The sequence below is a fragment of the Ptiloglossa arizonensis genome, chromosome 4, assembly GCF_051014685.1.
Source record: "Ptiloglossa arizonensis isolate GNS036 chromosome 4, iyPtiAriz1_principal, whole genome shotgun sequence".
NCBI lineage: Eukaryota > Metazoa > Arthropoda > Insecta > Hymenoptera > Colletidae > Ptiloglossa > Ptiloglossa arizonensis.
The window spans coordinates 8,156,525-8,176,928 of record NC_135051.1 but is presented as its reverse complement, the minus strand read 5'-3'; the positions used below and the strand labels follow the sequence as shown (position 1 = coordinate 8,176,928).

The window sequence follows — 20,404 nt, the reverse complement described above, 5'->3', positions numbered from 1 at the left end:
AATCTGTACTGTCAAAATTCGTCAATAAAGCAAGTGTTGATGACACACAATTTGCAAATTGTTACACGACTTACTCGACGACGTATACATCATAGAAATGAGACAGATTTATTTCCTTCTTTGTAAGTTCGTAGGTATGGGTAAACGTAGGTATAAACGAGTTCTCTGGTAACATGACACTCCGCCATATTGCTTCAATGCAAAAGATTTCTATAATCTAGTGTGCTCCGTTAAGTCCATTGTTACTGTGCGAAAGATTACAAACACCTAAAACCTGATATATCTCGGTTAGGACAGTGTCAACTTGATTATTTTTTTATCGTTTAAATAAACGAACGCGTTGAGTAACTGTTTTTCTCTTATATCGCTATCCCATCATTTATTGAAATGTTGATTATTACGAGAAGCCAATCGTACGGCCAGGAAATGAAAAAAAATATATAAAACTGGTCGCAACGGTAAAAAGAATTTTTTTGTTTGAGTCAGTCCATTTTCTTACAGTTAAAGCATAATAATCGAGCACGCTCGATTGATTATCAGTTTCGAATGCAGCAAACAAAAAGTCGCAAGAAATTTTGTGTGTTAGTTTACAATACTTGGTTCGTTTACATCTTTATATATAAGAATGCAGAATTAACAAACACTGGATTTGTTGCATCATCTTGAGCACTTACTTAACGAACACATATTTGATATATACACCCATAAATAAAACCGTCACCTAAATAATTACTAGGAGTGTATCGAGATAATATTGAAAACATTTGTTTCATTCACACTCATACAGCTATGTATTCGCATACTCTTTTTCTTTTTGTTTTCATTGGAGATACAAGAGATGGCTTCGTACCACACTGTACATATGTACGTACAAACAATATAATGCCGCGAATTATTTGAAGCAGGATTATTCCTATTATTTTAAAGAGATCACATTAGCGATACCAATAAATAATGATAGTTTTCTATTTATAGAACATTGCGTCGATCGTAGCGTTTCACATAACAGAATAGAATGCTCCCAATTGTAATGAAATTGCCTCACACGATTTATATTAAAATAACTTTCGTTAGTAATTATTAATAAGAAAAAGAGACTTCGTTGTGTATATTAAAAGATGGTAATATGCTTGGTATTGGACTTGAACAAAAAGTGTACATGCATAATTTATCACCTGAGAGAAACCAAACCATACTCATTTCAAAATAATTAGCTTGAGTGAACAATCAATATGTTTTGCTAAAAAGAAAAATGCAAGTACAATAAAATGTATATGTATGTACAATATTAAAAATTACTACGAGCTTATAGGAACCCTGTTGATAATATCCTCAACATGAATGAATTATTCTATGCCTGAACTATCAACTGAATATATAAAATACTCGCATACGTATATACATGTTAGAGGTAAAGTCCAAAATTTAAAAATGAAAGTTTAAACTTTCTTAATGAGATGAAAAGAAAATTCTATGAGAATGATACAAATACTAAATATAATACCTTTCGTTGTATGTGTAATTTTAATTTTGTTTGTAAGTTTCGGTAGCGATAAATCTACTTAGTTCAATGGATTGTGCTCGTATGACTACGCGCGAACACGTACTTATAGTTATTTACAAATTAAATGTTTGCCTCCAGACTTTACCTATAACGCATACGATTAAAGTAGTTGCTTTAACCAGCACAATTATTTACCCCAAAATTGATACATTACTATGCCTTCCTTTCAAATGATGTTCCTTTGAGAGATATCATGTCACACCTTGATCGGACGATAATCAGGTGCGACGATTAAAATTTATCATATACTTGCACATCATACACACACGCACGCGCATATGTGTGTATATATATGTGTATGCGTGCGCGCGCGTTTCGCAATTTGGTTAATAAACGTACGTTTACTGATTTACATTAAAAAATCATGCTGGTCTTTGATATTCTAATTAATTCATGCTGATATATACATCATAGTTAATATACATCAATAATCAGTCGTGTGTACGATTGCGTGATCAAATAAGACCATTACATTATCACAAATAAATGCTAAAAATTAAATGTCCTATCAATTGTCTTCTTTGAACTTTAAACGAATAGATCCGACAAATATTAAAATTCACCTATCACTGTTTACAGATTCATCAGAGTTACCACGTTTCAGCTAAAGCAGATAAAAAATGGAAGAATTGATTCCGAACGAAATCAAATTGTCTCGACCATTATTTAAGACATAGTGTTACACGTTCGAGATCTCTGACAGCAACAAAGACTTCGCAATCTTGCCGCAGGGCTAGACTCTTCCGATCACCGTTCCTCGACACTTTCGCTTCCTCCACTTTCCTGTTGAGGCCTTGCAATCTGGTATGTAATAAGATATTCCGGATACGCTTGTTCGCCTCTATAGACAACATATTCGGGGAAAACTAAACCACCTTGTGATGGTCTGCCCATCACACTGTGATGGCCTGGTGGTGCATGAGCCATTTTCATTGCCGAGAATTGCAAGAATGATTTGCCCAGCGTAACACGGCACAGCAGTAAATGTCTACAAGTAAAAAGCATTATACAAAGCATGGAATATTAATCATGAAGTAGTCAATTCAGATAATGTTTAGTTTGTTTTCACCTGTGGCAGATGTAACAACTTCTGTCTTTATGGGCCGGGCATCCAGTACCTCCGCATATACCGTATACATATTGATTACTTTTGCTGCTGTGTTCCGCAAAATAAATTCCAGCGCCGAACATGCCACCAATATACGCGTGTCTTTCGTCGAAACCTTTTTGAACAATGGCGTTAATAAATGGACTACCATGAAACAGCATTCTCTCATTTGCTTGGGGTAAAGTTGAGCCAGGTGTAGTTCTAGAGCCAGTACTTGGAGAAGAAGGTGCTGCTGCGCCAACTTCCTCTGCAACTTCCTGCCTTCTATGCGCATAGCGCTCCCAAAGTTTGCGGTTTTGCACTTTTTGTATCTATGTTTTTGGAAAATCACAATCAAATTAACAAAATTGTTGCTCTTATATATTTGAATATATTGTAATAAACATACCCTAACTATATTATATCGTGAAAATATGCCACCAGAATGACCATTATCTCTATGTTGTCTAATGGTACTCTGCATTTCTTCTTCGACGGCTAAAAATTCTTTGTCCTCCGCTAACAGATCTACTAACAATGTTCCAGGTGCAATAGTGGGTTGCCAAGGAGTACCAGCAGTGGTATTTAGAAGTTTCTCCATTCCTTTGATTAATTTATGTCTATAACCATATGCAGATACCCCAACTTGCTTCAAATCCTCGTGACCCATCTCCGCTAGTATATCTAATGTAATTTGTTCACGTTCGAATAATTCTAATAAGTGTTCTAATCCAAGACTCTGGAGGAAACCAGCAACGGTCGTGATGTTTGAACTATCTTTAGAGGAATCTTTAGAATCTCTTTCAGAGCATGTTTCAGATGGTGGCATTGGGCTTAAACAAGAAGACGGTCTCGCAAGTGGTACACATAACGTCATAGCTGTTCCAGAAGGCATTATGACTGTTTCTTGAGTGAGCGGTGGTGGAGGTGTAACTGGAACTGAACAAATTTAAATGGTTAACAAAATATATGAGTACATAAATAAATTTGTAATGGATCTTTATCGTAATTAAAATTTAATTACCCGCTACGATACTGGGTGGTCTACTGTTAAGAGTATTATTACCATTACCACTCAAGTTCATGGTCACTCCTGCGCCACTATTACCAGATGGTACCGACGGTACTACTTGTTGTGAAGCCATAGCATCTTGCAATAAGCATCTTACGTCGTCAGCGCTAGCTAAATCCACAGGAGTTTGCCCCTCTTGATTTTTTAAAAAAGGATCCGCACCGTGTGCCAATAAAAGGGCGCACAGTTGCGTTCTCCCTTTCTGCGCTGCCTCGTGAAGTGGTGTAAAGCCCCATTTGTCAGTCGCATTTACTACAGTATTATATTTAATGAGTAATGCAGCAATATCTAAATGACCATAACTTGAAGCATTGTGCAAGGGTATTAATCCTCCTTTATCTTGAGCATTTACATCCGCTCCACGTTCAAGCAAAAATTCCGCTACTTCCAAATTATTGTACCCCGCTGTGTTAAAATACGATTAGATTAGAATATATAAAATAGTAAGAAATGAAGGAAATACGATAAAGCAATACAACTTACCAGCTAAGTGTAATGGAGTACTGTTACGACCTTGCGCATCTCTACAATTAATATTGTCTTGAGTAACAAGTCGCTGTACTCTGGCTAAATTGCCCTTCTTTGCTGCATCTAAAAGAGCACTGTTTCCTCGTAACAAGTCTGCTACGTCCTGATCACCGTCTCTCACTAGATCCAACGGGGTTGCGCCGTCTCTATTTTTCTTAGTTGCGTCTGCACCATGTCTTAGTAACAAACGAACTATTTCGTACTTTCCTTTAGCAGCAGCCTCATGAAGCGGGGTGAATTTCCATAAATCCGCAACATTTACCGACGCACCATGTTTTACTAATAATTCCGTTACCTCATAATGACCATAAGAGCAGGCATTGTGTAAGGGAACCAGTCCACTGAAAACATAAAATTAAACATTTTTTAAATCTTGCATTTAAATTGCTATATATTGTGTTAAAATAAAAAAATTAATTTTACAATAAACTTACCCTTTATCTTTGGCGTGTACGTCTGCTCCATGTGCCAATAAATATTCGACTACAGGCACTCTATTAAATCCCGCTGCGAAGTGCAGCGGTGTGGAATGCCGACCATCCAAGTCACGACAATTAACAGTATGTGGATTTGTTTGCAAAATTCTTTCTACCGCTGCTAAATCACCAGATTTACTTGCCTCTAACAGCTGTGCTTCTGCATCGTCTGTCCCGCTTGGTGGATCTGTAAAACAAACAATGGAAAAAAAACATTATTTGATTAAACAATTATTTTGAGTCTAAAGTAAGATAGACTTCGAACCTTGTAGTATTTTAAGGACATTTTCTGCAGCTACTTGTGCCGCAGTATAGCCCTGAAGCGATACTATAGATGGATCAACATTGTATGATAACAATATTCTGCAAGCTTGCACATTGTCTTCTCTAACACACCTGTTTATATAATAATATTTTTAATAAAAAAAATCAAATATCTTTTCATAGAATAATAATTTTTCAGACGTTTTATACGGTTCACGATACCTGTGTAGTACAGTTTGCCCTAATCCATCTAAAGCATTGACTTTTGCATTATGTCTAAGCAGCACATCCATTGCATCGTAATAAGAATGATCAGTGGCCACATGAAGTGGTGTAAGAAAGTCTTTATTTTTCTCGTTTAAAGCAGCATTTTTCCTAATCAAAGATTCTATTACTTGTTTTCTCTTGGGATAAGGAGATGCAACGGCACAGTGCAGTGGTGTATCCCCAGTATATGGGTGTTTAAAGTTTATAACTTCTTGGGACAGGTACTTTTTTAACTTAGTAAGATCTGCCTGCCTGCAGGCATCCAAGAGGCAGTGTCCCTTGTATTCGTCTACAATTAAAGTGTATCTAACAAAGTCACGTTCTGTGTGTACTTTTATAAAATACAATACAAAAATAGTAAACATACACGCTAATCTTTCTTGCAATTCCAATGTTGGGGCCACATCAATGGCGCTTTTACTGTGGCAGTTTAATTGAGTTGGATCCGCACCCTCGCTTAGAAGTAATGAGCACACCTCAGCTCTGGATTTACTAGCAGCTTCATGCAGTGGAGTGAATGCCCACAAGTCACTGGCGTTAACTGCTGCACCGTGTTTTAGAAGTGCTTCAGTTACCTCAAAATGACCGTACGAACAAGCATTATGAAGTGGTACCAAACCTCTGTAACATTATTGTTGCAAATGAGTTACTTTATGCTACTTTCTTTGGAAATTACAGATTAGTCAAAGAAAATTTTACAATTAAAGATATTTACCCTTTATCTTTTGCATGCACATCTGCTCCATTTTGTAGTAAAATTTGCACCACTCTAGATCTATTGTATCCAGCAGCTAAATGCAATGGTGTCGACCTTCTGCCATCACTCGCATGGCAATTTACATTTAAAGGATTTAGGAGTTGTAAAAGACGTTCCTCATTTCCTGATCTTGCTGCTTCTAGCAATTCGTCCTTTTTATATTCTCCTGTTAATACTGGTTTAGTTGCAGAATCAGCTAATTCTAGAGCTGTCTTCCCTTCTGTATTTCTGATATTTGCATCTGCCCCATGCTGCAGCAGAGCAATGCACACATCTATTTTACCCTGTAAGAAGAATGTGAAATTTAATAAAATTGACTAACACATTAAGAACTAATAAATTCAATAGAATTAGAATGTACCTTAATCGCAGCTTCATGCAAAGGTGTATAATTCCAATTGTCTCTGGTATTTGGATTAGCCCCTGCTTCTAACAAAAGTCTTACAACATCAGAATGTCCAAAAGAACAAGCATTATGCAAAGGGTGCAATCCTCCATCATCACGTGCTTGAATAGATGCTCCAGCAGAAAGCAGAAACTCTACTACATCCCTTCTGCCATAACCTGTGTATTAAGAATAAAAAATGAATTCAATAAGATATATTATATTGTTAGAACTAATTGATGTGAACATCAGTATTCATCCACCAATAAAATAATACAAAATTTGTGTACAATAAAGTATGCTTTATCATATGCAATTGATATTACATATAATAATTAATTGATATACATTCAATTTCTTAACATAATTATTTAAATTGACGAATGACAACATTCGAAACTCGGTCTTTGAACTGTTCCACGTTTACGACATGACACTAAAATATTATGTTCTCGATCAAGAGTTAGGTATCAAAGTAAATTATAATCCGTACGTTGAATTTCGTTAATGAAAAATCGAAATTGCCGATATAATAATGAGCTTACCAGCTGCAAAATGCAGGGGGGTGGACTTGCGTCCAGCAGTGTCTCGAGCATTGACCGTCTTCGGTGTAACCAACGCCTTTACCCTCGCGAGGTCTCCTGTTTTGCATGCCTCGAAGAGCTCCCTCAAAGGATCCGCGTTCACCGATCCCAATAGGGAATCGGCATTTGTCAACGTCGATCTACGGCCTGCCATTTTACACCGCCATTTTCACGCCACTGTCCAACAGATACACTTCACTGGCTCATAGTGTTGAAAGCTTTCACGACACCGAGATGAGTTGCTATGGCATAACTCAGTGGCGCCGCCTTCCACCCAGAAACGCTCATTTTTTAAAACTCTACCATATGAAGCAATTACATCTGCACCAGGATGTAGAAACACCAATATAAATACTAATTCTTATTACAAACGTTTAATAAATTGTGTATTTACACTTATTATACATACATATTACGTTCCTAATATACATACTATCTATATTTTGTATTCATAATTTGTATACAAACATTTTTTTCATAATGTCCTTGAAAGGAATTTATATACGATTTATGGCTAGAAAAGCGGATTGCTCGTGCATACGTTATTTAAAATTACACGAAAATTTAATGGAAAACGTTCATTAGTAAAGTATGTCGATCGATGATTTGTTTTATAAAAATGTATTTCTACTTATTCAAATTGTGCCAACATCGTTTGAATGTACAAAACACTTTAAAACGATATAATGTAATTAAAGCAAAACAATGTATATATAAATAATTACTATTTCTATTTTTAATTCATACAAATTTATAGGGAATGTTCAATAAGCCTAATACTTTTGGTTTCATTCATATTTCTCATTACTTATTGTTTGTGCATAACTCAAAGCAATTTCAAAAAATGGTTCAGTGGTCAATCATGAACAAAACAGATGAAAAACAGTATCGCATAGAAATAAAATATTATTTGGAAATTTTAGCTTTATTGTTATGACGTAGCATATTTAATATGAAAATCCAGATATAAATTTTCCACCAATACTAGTGTCCCATTTATTTCTGGCAGAAGGAATAAGATTCTTAAGTATTATGTGGAAAATATCAGAAATTAGCCTCAAATCTTATATTAGTGGAAACTATAAATACTTAAAATTAAAATGAACAAGATAAATTCTTTATGTATTTATTAACTCATTTTTTTTTAGATATTGCAAAATTATTACAGGATCCTAAAATAGAGAAGAACTACCATATAACAAAAACATATGTATTTAGCCAATATGAGCCTAAGAAAGAGCATTGCTATTTTTTATTTGTACAAGAACGCAAAACTTACTTTAATTAGCTTTGAATATTACATGCAGTATAATCCATTTTTATTATATCTATTTTATTATCTTGTATAATCTATGAAAAGAAAAATTAATTGTTTAAAAGATGTACAGGCTCAAATCTTCATAAAAAGCAGTAAAACCTGTACACAAGGTTCCAGTTAATTCATTAATTCCAACAAGTAAAAAATATTGAAACCTCAAAAATGACAAATTATTTGTAACCGATACAACATTATTTAAAATTGGTAGTAATTTAATTTGAATATTAAATTATAATTCATCTAAATTTAAATTTCTAGTGTGGAAAACAAGTATTAATCAAAATTTTCAACAAAAAAATTCTAAATTAAACAAAATGAAAACTCTTATTAATGCTTTACATAATTTAATTTTGGATTTATTTGTCAATTGTATAATTTTTGATGATAATAATCTACCAAAAAAAGATTTTGAAATAGTATGTCTATTCTTCAATAACATAGAGGTATTTAAAGCTAATATAAAATTATAAATATTGTTAATAACTTAATCAATAATTCAAAATGTATTTCCTTTAAAGTGTGTTAACAATGGATTATACAAGAATGATTGTTTAATATTACACACTCTGTTGTTGACACTCAATGAAATATTAAATAAAGTGAAATACTGTTAAAAATGAATAATCTCTTGGACATATCAAGCTGGGAACCAAAAATTATTGAACACTGTAAAACAATAAAGTCTATGGAAGAAATGTTTCAAAACCACATAATAGAAGTTTCTATTATGTCAGGTAATGTACAATGTAGGTTATAGGAGAATAATGTAAACTGTACTGTGGAAACAAATTTTCTTTGTTCGATGAGTGAAGAAATAATATTCACGTTAGCAAATCTGAACTCTTTTATTAATGTATGGGGAAATGATAAAACGTTACTTTAAAAACTGAACTTTTCTCCAATACAAGGTAATACTCACTTTTCATTGATGTAAGTGCACAATTAAGATTTGTAATTTCATACATATTTTATAGTGAAATACAAATACTTCTTTGAAAAATACAATTATAATCCTGTTGTTATATTTGAACAATTAATAATAAACTTTCAACTTCAGAATGGAATAGAAAATATTGTAACAAATGAGAAATCTCATCAGAGACAATAATTAATTTACAAACAACTGCTTAATAAAATAATGGTTTCTCCAATATATTCTCGATTATTTTCTTCTAAAAATTCAAGGGAAATTCATTTCAAAGGTTTGTAATAAAATTTTTGTATAAGAAAACTATGAATAATGGTTAATGAATAAATATATAACTGTAACATATTATAGTTTGTGCGTAGATGTATGTACATTATATTAAATATAAGGCAAAATTATTGTAGATATATTTGTGTTTTATTAAACTTAAACGAAAATTTTAATTTTTTTTAGATAAGAACGCAGCATTTACTCCATTGCAATCACAAATAAGCAAAACACTAAAGAAGACTCAAATTCGGAGATCAAAGCGGAAAACTATTAACTTAAATGCTGCAGTAAAAAATGTATTTAATCTTTCTTATAAAATTACGAATATCGTAACTTGTTTAACCAATAGTTCGAAATTATGAGGATGCAACATCAAATTAGGCGAAATAAGCTTCAAAGTGATTAAAAGACAAATGTATTTATGAGTTATATATGTATGTACATATTATGCGAATAAAAATTATTTTCTCAGTATAATGATCTCTTCCCTTACACGTCTTTCGGTTATTGATGCCAATAATATATCACAATGTTTGCACTATTATAACATAATCGTGATTATATGAAACACATGTATACGACTTTTACATATCGTTCGCACTTATTGCATCAGAAGAAAGATGCATATCACATGATGTTGTAGATTTCTTTTTTGGGAAGATTTGTGTAACCTTGTTCTAAATGATGCACTAACAAAATGTATTTAAGAATAGGGAAGATAATCGATGTACAGGAACGACGACAGATGGCAAAGAAAAAAGTGATTGGTGAAATCTTATTCGTCATTTAATATGTAGCCACTTGCATACAATGGTTTAAAGGTAGCTATATTACGTTTATACGAGTATAGGTTATCCATACAGGAATTTATTCTCAAAATACAATGATATTTATTTAATAAATACCAGAATAACACTTAAAACAATTTTTTGATTAAAAAACAATAGCATACCGTAGACATCTAGTGACAAAGGAATCAAATTTTTTTTACACACTAATTTGGTGCCACAAGCGGAAAAATAGCTAAATTTGTCCAAGAATAATTCTCGTTGCGTCAATTACATAAAGATATCAGAACACACATTATAACTAGATAGTTTGATCGTAATAATACTTTTAAAGTAAAAGCTTGTAGTGCTCGATGTACTCGTTATTTTTTGCGACTTTCCGCCTTGATTACTGGATAATTTAGACTTGCATTGTGTAGCACAGGTTCGTAGCATCATTCGCCACTACATAACCTATGGGCTGCGATGTAATGTACAATTGATAACTCTGATGAGTGTTTTACTGATATCAGACTCTGTTGGAATTCAGAATGACATTGAACGGACTCTACAGATGTCAAAGGGACCGAAGAATATTGTACGAGAAGAATGGGGAATAATCCGTGCTAAAATGTCACCAAAGGAAAAAAACGTTAATTTATCACATCTCCGGGCCAAAATTGCGAACTTTTAGAATTGCATTATGTGGCATATGCCCGTGGCTACATTCGATGACAACTTTGGCGAAGATAATTATCGAGATTAATTGATTATCAACATTTTTCGGTTGCAGTCGTATTAGCGAAGCTCGTAATAATAAAGGTGATCGATATATTTTCCACTGTTGCGTCTTGATTATTGGATAATTTAATTTTGCATTGTCTAGGAGAAATTGCTGTCAATATTCAAAAACAATTTTGACAATGACGTCTTACGTTATTACTTAGTTACCATCGATTTTTGGAGGTAAGAATTCCTTGGGCATCGATACAATGTATGATTGGTAAATCTTATGTCTGCTTCACCAATATCAGGCGCTAGTAGCAGGATCACAGAATGTTAAAGGAGGTCGTCGATCGACGCCAGAGAAAGAGAGGGGAGCCTTGTGCGACAAGGAGGGGGAATATTCTCCCGCCAAAACGACACGAAAGGGAAAGAATGTTAATTTCGCTTATTTACAGGGCAAAAATGTGAACTTTTGGAATTGCATTATGTGGCAGAGACCCGTGGCTACATTCAAGAACAACTTTGGTGGAGATACTTGTCGAGATTAATTAGTTATTAACATTTTTCGGATGCAGTCGTATCGGCAGAGTTTGTAGTAACGGATGTAATCGATACAATTTTCGACTTTCCACCTGAATTTTTGGATAATTTGGGCAAGCATTGCGTAGCAGAGATTCGTTGCAATGTGCCAAGATGACTTTTGCAATGATTTTTAATAATCTTAATTAGTTACGAGCAATTCAAGAAAGCAGTTCGGGCAATTGCGTTGCCGACGCTATGCAGCGAATGAAGTAATCGATATTTATTTCGACTTTTCGTCACAATTATTGAATAATTTGGACGTGCATTGGGTAGCACGGACGCGTAGCCTCATTAGGAAACGATTTTGACTTAAAACTTTAACGAGACTAATTAGTTACAAACATTTTTCAGAAGCTATTGTATTACCGACGTTTGTAATGTTCGACGTAATGGATATTTTTTGTAAATTTCCGCTATAATTGTTGAATAATTTGCAGGTGCATTACGTTGAAAAAATTCGCAGCAAGCTTCAATGACAGCTTTGGCAATGATTTTCAGCGACAATAATTAGTTGCGAGCAATTAAAAGCTGGACGTGCGTTACCGACGACGCGCAGCGGCGTTTGAACTAGGTTTCCGCTGTACCGATTTCAAGCGCTGGTAGCAGGATCACAAAATGTGAAAGGAGGTCGTTGATCGACAACAGAGAGAGAGGGGAGCCATGTGCGACAAGGAGGGGGAATATTCCCCGCCAAAACGACGCGAAAGGGAAAGAATGTTAATTTCGTTTATTTACAGGGCAGAAATATGAACTTTTAGAATTGCATTAGGTAGCGGAGGTCCGTGACTATATTAAAGGATAAAATTGACAATGATTTTTATTGCGATTAATTAGTTATAAACATTTTTCCGAAGCATCGTATTGCCGACGCTTGTAGCGATAGGGGTAATCGATAGTTTTCTCGACTTTCCGTCCCAATTATTGCATAATATCGAGATGCATTACGTAGCTGAGATTCGTAGCAAGTTTCTACGACTGCATTTGCAACGATTGTTTACTCCATCAATTAATTACGAGCAAGTTACGGAAGCCGGTGCATTGCCGACACTTGTAACGATAGGGGTAATCGACAGTTTTCTCAACTTTCCGTCCCAATTGTTGCATAATTTTAACACGTATTGAGTAGCTGAGATTCGTAGGAAGCTTCTATGACTGTTTTTGCAATGATTTTTAACAACATTAATTAGTTACGAGCATTTGCAAGGAAGTCTGGTATTGCCGACGCTGCGGCCACGTGTAAACTAGGTTTCTACAGTGCCGATATCAGGCGCTGGTAGCAGGATCACAGAATGTTAAAGGAGGTCGTCGATCGACGACGGGATAGAATTGGCGCCAAAATGGCGTGAAAGGTAAAAATCGTTAATTTCGCTTATTTACAGGACTGAAATGTGAACTTTTAGAATTGCATTAGGTAGCAGAGGCCCATGGCTGTATTCAAGGACCATTTTGGCGGCGACTTTTATAATGGTTAATTAGTTATAAACATTTTTCCGAAGCATTTTCATTACGACGCTCATAGTGCTATGGGTAATCGATAGTTTTCTTGACTTTTCGCCCCAATAGTTGCATAAATTAAGGATGCATTACGTAGCTGAGATTCGTAGGAAGTTTCAATGACTGTTTTTACAATGATTGTTTACTCCATTGATTAATTACAAGCAATTTACGGAAGCAGTTGCATTGGCGACGCTTGTAGTGATAGGAGTTATCGATAGTTTCCTCGACTTTCCACCCCAATATTTGCATAGTTTTAACATGCATTACATAGCTGAGATTCGTAAAAAGTTTCTGTGACAGTTTTTACAATGACTGTTTACTTCATTAATTAATTACAAGCAATTTACGGAAGCAGTTGCATTGGCGACGCTTGTGGTGATAGGAGTGATCGATAGTTTTCTCGACTTTTCGCCCAAATTGTTGCATAATTTAGGCATGCGTTACGTAGCTAAGATTCGTAGGAAGTTTCTATGATTGTTTTTAAAATGATTGTTTGCACCATTAATTAATTACAAGCAATTTACCGGAGCCGCTGCATTGCCGACGCTTGTCGCGTTAGGGGTAGTCGATAGTTTTTTTGACTTTCCGTCCCAATTGTTGCATAATTTGAATATGCATTAGGTAGCTGAGATTCGTAGGAAGCTTCTATGACTGCTTTTGCAATGATTTTTAACGACATTAATTAGTTACGAGCATTTGAAAGGAGGCATGTATTACCGACGCTGCGTAACGATGTGTGAACGAGGTTTCCACAGTAGAAATATCAGGCGCAGGTAGCAGGATCACAGAATATTGAAGGAGGTCGTCTATCGAAAACAGAGAGAGAGAGGAGCCATGTGCGACAAGGAGGGGGAATATTCTCCCGCCAAAACGACGCGAAACGGAAAGAATGTTAATTTCGCTTGTTTACAGGGCAGAAATGTGAACTTTCAGAATTGCATTATGTGGCAGAGACCCGTGACTACATTCAAGGACCATATTGGCGCAGATTCTTATCGAGGTTAATTAGTTATAAACATTTTTCTGGAGCAGTCGTATTGACGATCCTTGTAGTGTACGAGGAAATCGACACTTTTCTCGATTTTCCGTCCCCATTATTGCATAATTTGGACTCGCATTACGTTGCAGAGATCGTAGCAACATTCAAGAACGATTCTAACACAGATCTTTACTGAGACTGATTAGTTATAAGCATTTTTCAGAAGCTGCTGTATTACCAACGCTCGATGAATTCACGGTAATCGATACTTTTTTAGAATTTCAGTCGTAATTGTTGCACAATTTGAACACGCATTGTGTAGCAAAGATTCGTAGCAAGATTTAAGGACAACTTTTTCAATGCTTTTTGGCAACATTAATTAGTTACGTGCAATTCGGAGCAGCCGTTGTATTGCCTACGCTTGTACTGAACGAGGTAATTGATACTTTATCGAATTTTAGCCCTAATTGTTACATAATTTAGACATGCATCGTTTAATCGTGATTCGTGGCAACATGCAAGGGATGTCCTAGGAATTATTATTTACAACGTGAATTAGTTATAAAAAGTTTTCCTCTTGAATTATTCTTTTTGTACTTATAGAAACTAAATATTTCATTACAACTAACATACTATCAGTAAGATGTAAATAATTATTATAAACAAATGATATATGTCTAATTACATGTATGGAAAATAAATGATGTATCGTTGTACATTTTATCAATGTAACACATACTTTTACATGACAATTGTTATTAGAATTTGGAAATATATATTTACGTTAATAAACAACGGGAATGTGTATGACTTGTAATTCATAATCACGTAAATTTTGCTTTAATAATGCTTACAAAGCTTGTTAGAATGTTACGGTCAAGAGTTACAAATTTCTTTAAACAAATACGAAAAATGATGGTTGCAAAGGTATGATATCTGCGTGAAATATTATTTCTGAATCCTTATCGCTGTGTAGAAGCACAAATGATAAAATAATTTTATTTGTTAAACATTTTAGTAACCCGAAAATGGTAGGTGGTGCCATCTACGGCAAAACGCCCAAGTTTGTCGGGAAATACTTCCATTATCTAGACGCTAGATGGCGACGCAGACACTGTTAGACTCTGTATTAATATGTAACAAATTTCTCTAAATAAATACGAAAAATGATGGTTGCAAAGGTATGATTTCTGCGTGAAATATTTTATTTCTGAATACTTATCGCTATGTAGAAGCACAAATGATAAAATAATTTTATTTGTTAAACATTTTAGTAAACCGAAAATGATTGGTGGCGCCATCTACGGTGAAACGCCCAAGTTTGTCGGGAAATAGTTCCGCTATACAAACGCTAGATAGCGACGCATATACTGTTAGATCGTGTATTAAAATGTACCTTTTAAAATATAATTCTTTCATAAAAAATAGGGATAAATATAGGGATTGATGGAAACATACGATGCGTGTTGAACACGAAAGGTTCACATGAAAGAAAAATTTATATTTTGACAGATACATTCTAAAACACAGTAACAGTACCTATGTCAGCATCTAGCGGCTGGACAGGGGAACTATTTCCCGACAAACTTGGGCGTTTTGCCGTAGATGGCGCCACCAATCATTTTCGGGTTACTAAAATGTTTAACAAATAAAATTATTTTTGAATTTATGCTTCCGCGCAGCGATAAGAATCGAGAATTAATATGTTATGCGTAAATCATATCTGTACAACCATTACTTTTCGTATTTATTTAGAGAAGTTTGGTACATTTTAATACACGGTCTAACAGTACTTGCCTCGCCATCTAGCGTCTGAATAAGGGAAGTATTTGCCGACAAACTTGGTCATTTTGCCGTAGATGGCGCCACCAGTAATTTTCGGATTATTTAAATATTTAACAAATAAAATTATTTTAGCATTTGTGCTTCTGCGTAGCCATAGGGATTCAGAAATAATATTGTACGTAGAAGTCATACGTTTGCAACCATAATTTGGCTGTATTATTTAAGAAAGATTCATAAATTTAATCCTAATATTCTGAAAGGCTTTTTAAGCTCAACTATTGGGGCAAAACTCATTCTTTATTATTGAAAAAAGAATTACAATTCATTTCTTGCTTACTTAGGATAATTCTACACACACTTCTTAATGCAACAGAAATGCTTATTATTTAACAAACAATAACCTTTCTTTCCTTACATTGTAATAAACGTACTAAGAATTCTTAACATAAGACTTTACGTATGAATTATATTTTCCATTCTACCTAATTAATTAAACATTGATTATATATTCTATACTTATGATTCTTTTTATGGCTTTTAGTGTATGTTTAGCTGTGTACGCGGAGAATTCTAAAACCGAGTTTCATCAACTTCGATTGAATATTCTAGCTACTAAGTGTCCTGTGTGTAGCACCACAAGTGTTCAGCCAGAGCCTTATCAAGATGTCTGTTCATCAAGAGGCCCAAATTATTAACCTGACTATGCATATAATAGACCTAATCTTAAATACATACTATCTATTTACATAGACGAGTATGTCATCCACCTATCTGTATATACGACCGATCTATAAACTGTATGACATTATACACTAATTTCTACCCAATTTATTTTATTTTTCACTAATTTGTACCCAAGTCGATACTAAATCTCAGTACTGTTACTTTTGTTTCTGAATCTTCGTTAATGTGTTTCATCTTTTAACGTGTCGTTATTGTTAATATCTTTTCATTAACAAAAGATAATATAATCTCTAAACGTGTATATAAGATTCTACATGAAAATTTTTACGTAAATAAATATTTAACACGTGAATAAAAATTTTGCCTACTTGTAGTGACATTTTCTCTACTTGTAGCGACATTTCGTCTATTTGTAGCGACAACTCCTGAATCTTTCATCGCGAACGACACAATGCATCAATTCAGAAACGTTAACATCGAAAGGGGCGACAACTGAAAGAGAATGGTGGCGATTACGTTCGTTTTCCATGGTAACTGGACACGTTCTAAGCAACACGACGGTATCCCGGTTTCGAGCACTTTAAATCGTGTGTCAAGGATTAACGTGTCATCGGTGACGTAGATCGGCCGAGACTTCGGTATTGATTCCGTGACGTCATTGAGACTCGTCCTACGCAACAAGCGTAACGCTGAATCGACGAGATTCCTTCTCGTTCGCTCGGCTCGTGCCATTCTTCGTGATACACCTCGTGCAGCGACGTTATTGCTCAACGCGACGTTACCTATCACGTAAACGTTGAATAATTGAGAATACAGCAAGCAACATTTCACACTACCGAGACAGACCGATTGAACACGCTGTTGATCTTTCGACAACATTCTACGATAATACGGACAACTTTCCTTCCATTGGTGCGCAAACAATATTATTGCACAAAGAATAAATAAACCCAAATAAATCCAGGGTTGTTTCGTTTTTTTCGGTGAGAATGAAACACGATTTTTTTAGAATGTACAAACGTTTTATTAAATTATATATTCTCCATTTTTTTTTTTTTGTGAAAATGAAACACGATTTTTTCGAGTGTACAAACATTTTATTAAATTATATATTCTCCTAAATTATATATTATCTATTTCTGTTCACTTCCTAAACAATCCAATAGAATCTTTTCGAAAACTTTCCGTCGACACGTTTTAATCTCGGGAAACGTTTTTACAAGTTTCACACGTTTGGAGTAATTCGTCGTAAGAATATACTACGCACGATTTATTCCCTCGTTCGTTTTCTCATTTCGAATTCCAGACGAAAATTAATCGTGTCGTTCCCAATGGATGGGAAAGAAAAACGAAATAATTCATCTATCGTTTGCGTATCGTAATTTTTTCCCTAAAATGAATTCTATCGCAGTGATTCATAACTGCGTTCGCAGAACCGAGTTTCGTACGTTCACCACCGGTGGCTTATGTGTGTCGATGACTGTAATTACCTGTAATTTCGACGCGCGGAAATGTGCAAATTTACAAGATATCAATATGTATCACTCGAGACAAAAAAGAGAGACACAAGCAACGATTACACGTATCGCGTTCAGAGGCTCGACCGTTCGAAGGTCGTAGTAACGACGAATTTGCATGTTTAATGAACCATTTCTCGGGCAAGAAATGTCGTAAAAATGCTCTCGTGGCTGCTTCACGATCACGAAACGAACGAGCGGAAAGGGAAAGAAAAAAATTCGGTGACGCAAGAACGAGCACGACGTTCACGTGTTTCTCTTCCTTTTGTTTCGTTTCGATTTTTTCACGGTTCGACGAACAAAGAAAAAGATTAATATTTCACGCGTTCCACGATCGCTGGAGGTTGAGAGAGAAATCGATCGTAGACGCACGTGCGTTCACGTTGAAAGTTCTTCCGCCGAAAGTTGCGTCAGTCGGTGCGTTTAACCCATTGCGCTCGAGTGGCGACCGAGAGTCGACAATTCATGCACCGGAATTTTTGTGCACTCTACTTTTACTAATTTTTCCAATTTTTCTAATTTTTCTAATTTTTCTAATTTTTCTAATTGTTCTAACTTATCTAAATTTTTTAATTTCTCTAATCTTTCTAATTTTTCTATTTCTTCTAACTTTTTAAAATTTTCTAATTTTCCCAATTTTCTTAATTTTTCTAATTTTGTCCAATTATCAAGGTAAACTTCATAACTTGAGGTGAAAAGAAATGCTTTGTATAATATACAGAGATGTAAGATCCGAATTGCGTCTACGATTTATTCTTAATTTTGAGTTAGATCTATTCAAGATTTTCAGTTTACGTGTAAAAAAACGAATCGAGTGCATAGGGGGTTAATTCACGTCCAACGATGGCACGTCGTGACACGGGGACAAAGAACTCGCGCACCTGGACCGAGGGCCCTGTGTAGAGACTTTCAAGGGATGAAAACCAGTTGGTTGATTTTCTTTTTGCGTTACACGATCTTGTACCCCTTTATACCGAGTCCTTTGTCTATTTTCCCGAAATTCTTAGACCGGGTCCAGCTGCGGGTCCCTTTGTGTTTGGATTAGGTGCAGAGAGATAGAGATGGGTAAAATTCTTACTTGAATAGAAAATTTTTTACAACAACGAAAGTAACTTTCGACGCATTGTTTGTTCCATTTAAATTATGATCAAATTTCAAATAGAAACTTATCTGAATAACTATCGATCGAATAAGTATTGCAAATGAATATCTATAATTGGTTTTTATTTATTGAAATTCTATCCATAAATTGGCAGAGATAAAATTGTAAGTAAATTGGAAAACTGAAGTGTTTGTCAGAAATGTCATAATTTGTTCACTATCGATCTATTTTATGTGTTTTACGTATAATACTACAAAGAATCTATTGATTACATTTCCAAAGGAAATAATGAAAAATTGAAGAAATATGTGTAAAATTGTTTTTATTTCATATCGTTCAGTCTGTCAGTGTCCACCCTGAATTAATGTTGTACATCTTTATTGCGTAAACTGTGAAGTAGATAAATGTGTACCCGTGAAAATAAAATATATTTAAAATTCATAAGTGCGTAAGCTGTTTTAAAAACTGTAATACGTTCCATACGGCGATAAAGTGGATCCAAATAAATCCAAATAAATCCAAATAAATCCAAATAAATCCAAATAAATCCAAATAAATCCAAATAAATCCAAATAAATCCAAATAAGTCCAAATAAGTCCAAATAAGTCCAATCAAATCCAAACAAATCCAAACAAATCCAAACAAATCCAAACAAATCCAAACAAATCCAAATCAATCCAAATCAATCCAAATCAATCCAAACAAATCCAAACAAATCCAAATAAATCCACGTGACAATTGCAAAATCCTGTTGCCTAAAGAATCAGTGAAACTTTACTCACGTGAGGAACTCAATTTACATCCAACTTTATCATCTCGTTCATCGTACGATAATTTAAATTTTTTCACACAGAAATGAGAACACTTTTTGTTCAAAACCTACTGTTATGCACAATTAGTATGTTGTATGTAGAGGGTGATGATTCTTAAAAATAATCCGTAGAATACATCCGAAAAGTAAAAAAATGTTTGAACTATTTATTTATTTAACGTAATATGTTTATCTTATCGTTTCAACGTTCACGAATGTGTACATACGTCCAAAGAGTGTGAAAGTTATGATGTTTGCATCGAGAACAACTTTTCCTTTAATTTAATACATTTTATAAATGTTGTTAAAGTGTGACCATTGTGCCCATAGTTTCAGTGGAAGGATACGGACCTGCACGAGGTGTTTATACGGTTATACAATTATTATAAAGGTTAGACATGCTTTTCACGTGACAGAACTATCATTCGTTTAGTAAGCATGCGATTTCATTGA

The 20,404-nt window shown here is 34.5% G+C and overlaps 2 protein-coding genes and 1 long non-coding RNA gene across 5 annotated transcripts in view; 2 read left to right on the top strand and 1 right to left on the bottom strand.

The window, feature by feature from the left end:
* LOC143145579 (uncharacterized) overlaps positions 1-3,680 on the top strand; it is a 36,078-nt gene extending 32,398 nt beyond the window's left edge. The window contains exons 3-4 of one of the 2 annotated variants that reach the window (XR_012991729.1): positions 2,144-2,368; positions 3,459-3,680. This is a non-coding gene — a long non-coding RNA (uncharacterized LOC143145579). Of the gene's footprint in view, positions 1-2,143 lie in introns of both variants that reach the window. The other variant, XR_012991728.1, reaches the window with a different exon arrangement.
* On the bottom strand, positions 448-10,791 carry Tnks (tankyrase). 2 transcript variants are annotated; one of them, XM_076309074.1, is made up of 13 exons: positions 9,994-10,791; positions 6,946-7,305; positions 6,377-6,579; positions 5,974-6,299; positions 5,626-5,879; positions 5,214-5,547; positions 4,993-5,123; positions 4,686-4,914; positions 4,207-4,592; positions 3,676-4,128; positions 3,061-3,590; positions 2,634-2,983; positions 448-2,552 (listed from the first exon to the last, which is right to left on the bottom strand). In XM_076309074.1, the coding sequence occupies exons 2-13, from the start codon at positions 7,136-7,138 to the stop codon at positions 2,312-2,314; spliced, it is 3,630 nt and encodes a 1,209-aa protein (XP_076165189.1). In that variant the 5' UTR covers positions 7,139-7,305; positions 9,994-10,791; the 3' UTR covers positions 448-2,311. The 2 variants fall into 2 exon arrangements, with proteins under 2 accessions (XP_076165189.1, XP_076165190.1); XM_076309075.1 differs by lacking the exons at positions 4,993-5,123; positions 5,214-5,547.
* LOC143146104 (uncharacterized) lies at positions 7,576-9,962 on the top strand. The gene is given in 10 exon segments (XM_076310115.1): positions 7,576-7,663; positions 7,740-7,933; positions 7,936-8,056; positions 8,133-8,194; positions 8,365-8,509; positions 8,561-8,745; positions 8,821-8,908; positions 8,911-9,056; positions 9,360-9,504; positions 9,684-9,962. Coding segments are annotated over 10 exon segments (1,353 nt in total). The 3' UTR covers positions 9,863-9,962.
* Positions 10,792-20,404: the final 9,613 nt, after the last annotated feature.

Excerpts from the sequence above, each read along its gene's own strand:
- Tnks (XM_076309074.1), bottom strand. The coding sequence starts at position 7,138 with ATGGCAGGCCGTAGATCGACGTTGACAAATGCCGATTCCCTATTGGGA. Across the intron at positions 6,300-6,376 it reads TGCATGAAGCTGCGATTAAG|GGTAAAATAGATGTGTGCAT; the intron begins GTACATTCTAAT and ends TTCTTCTTACAG. Across the intron at positions 2,984-3,060 it reads CACGATATAATATAGTTAGG|ATACAAAAAGTGCAAAACCG; the intron begins GTATGTTTATTA and ends CCAAAAACATAG.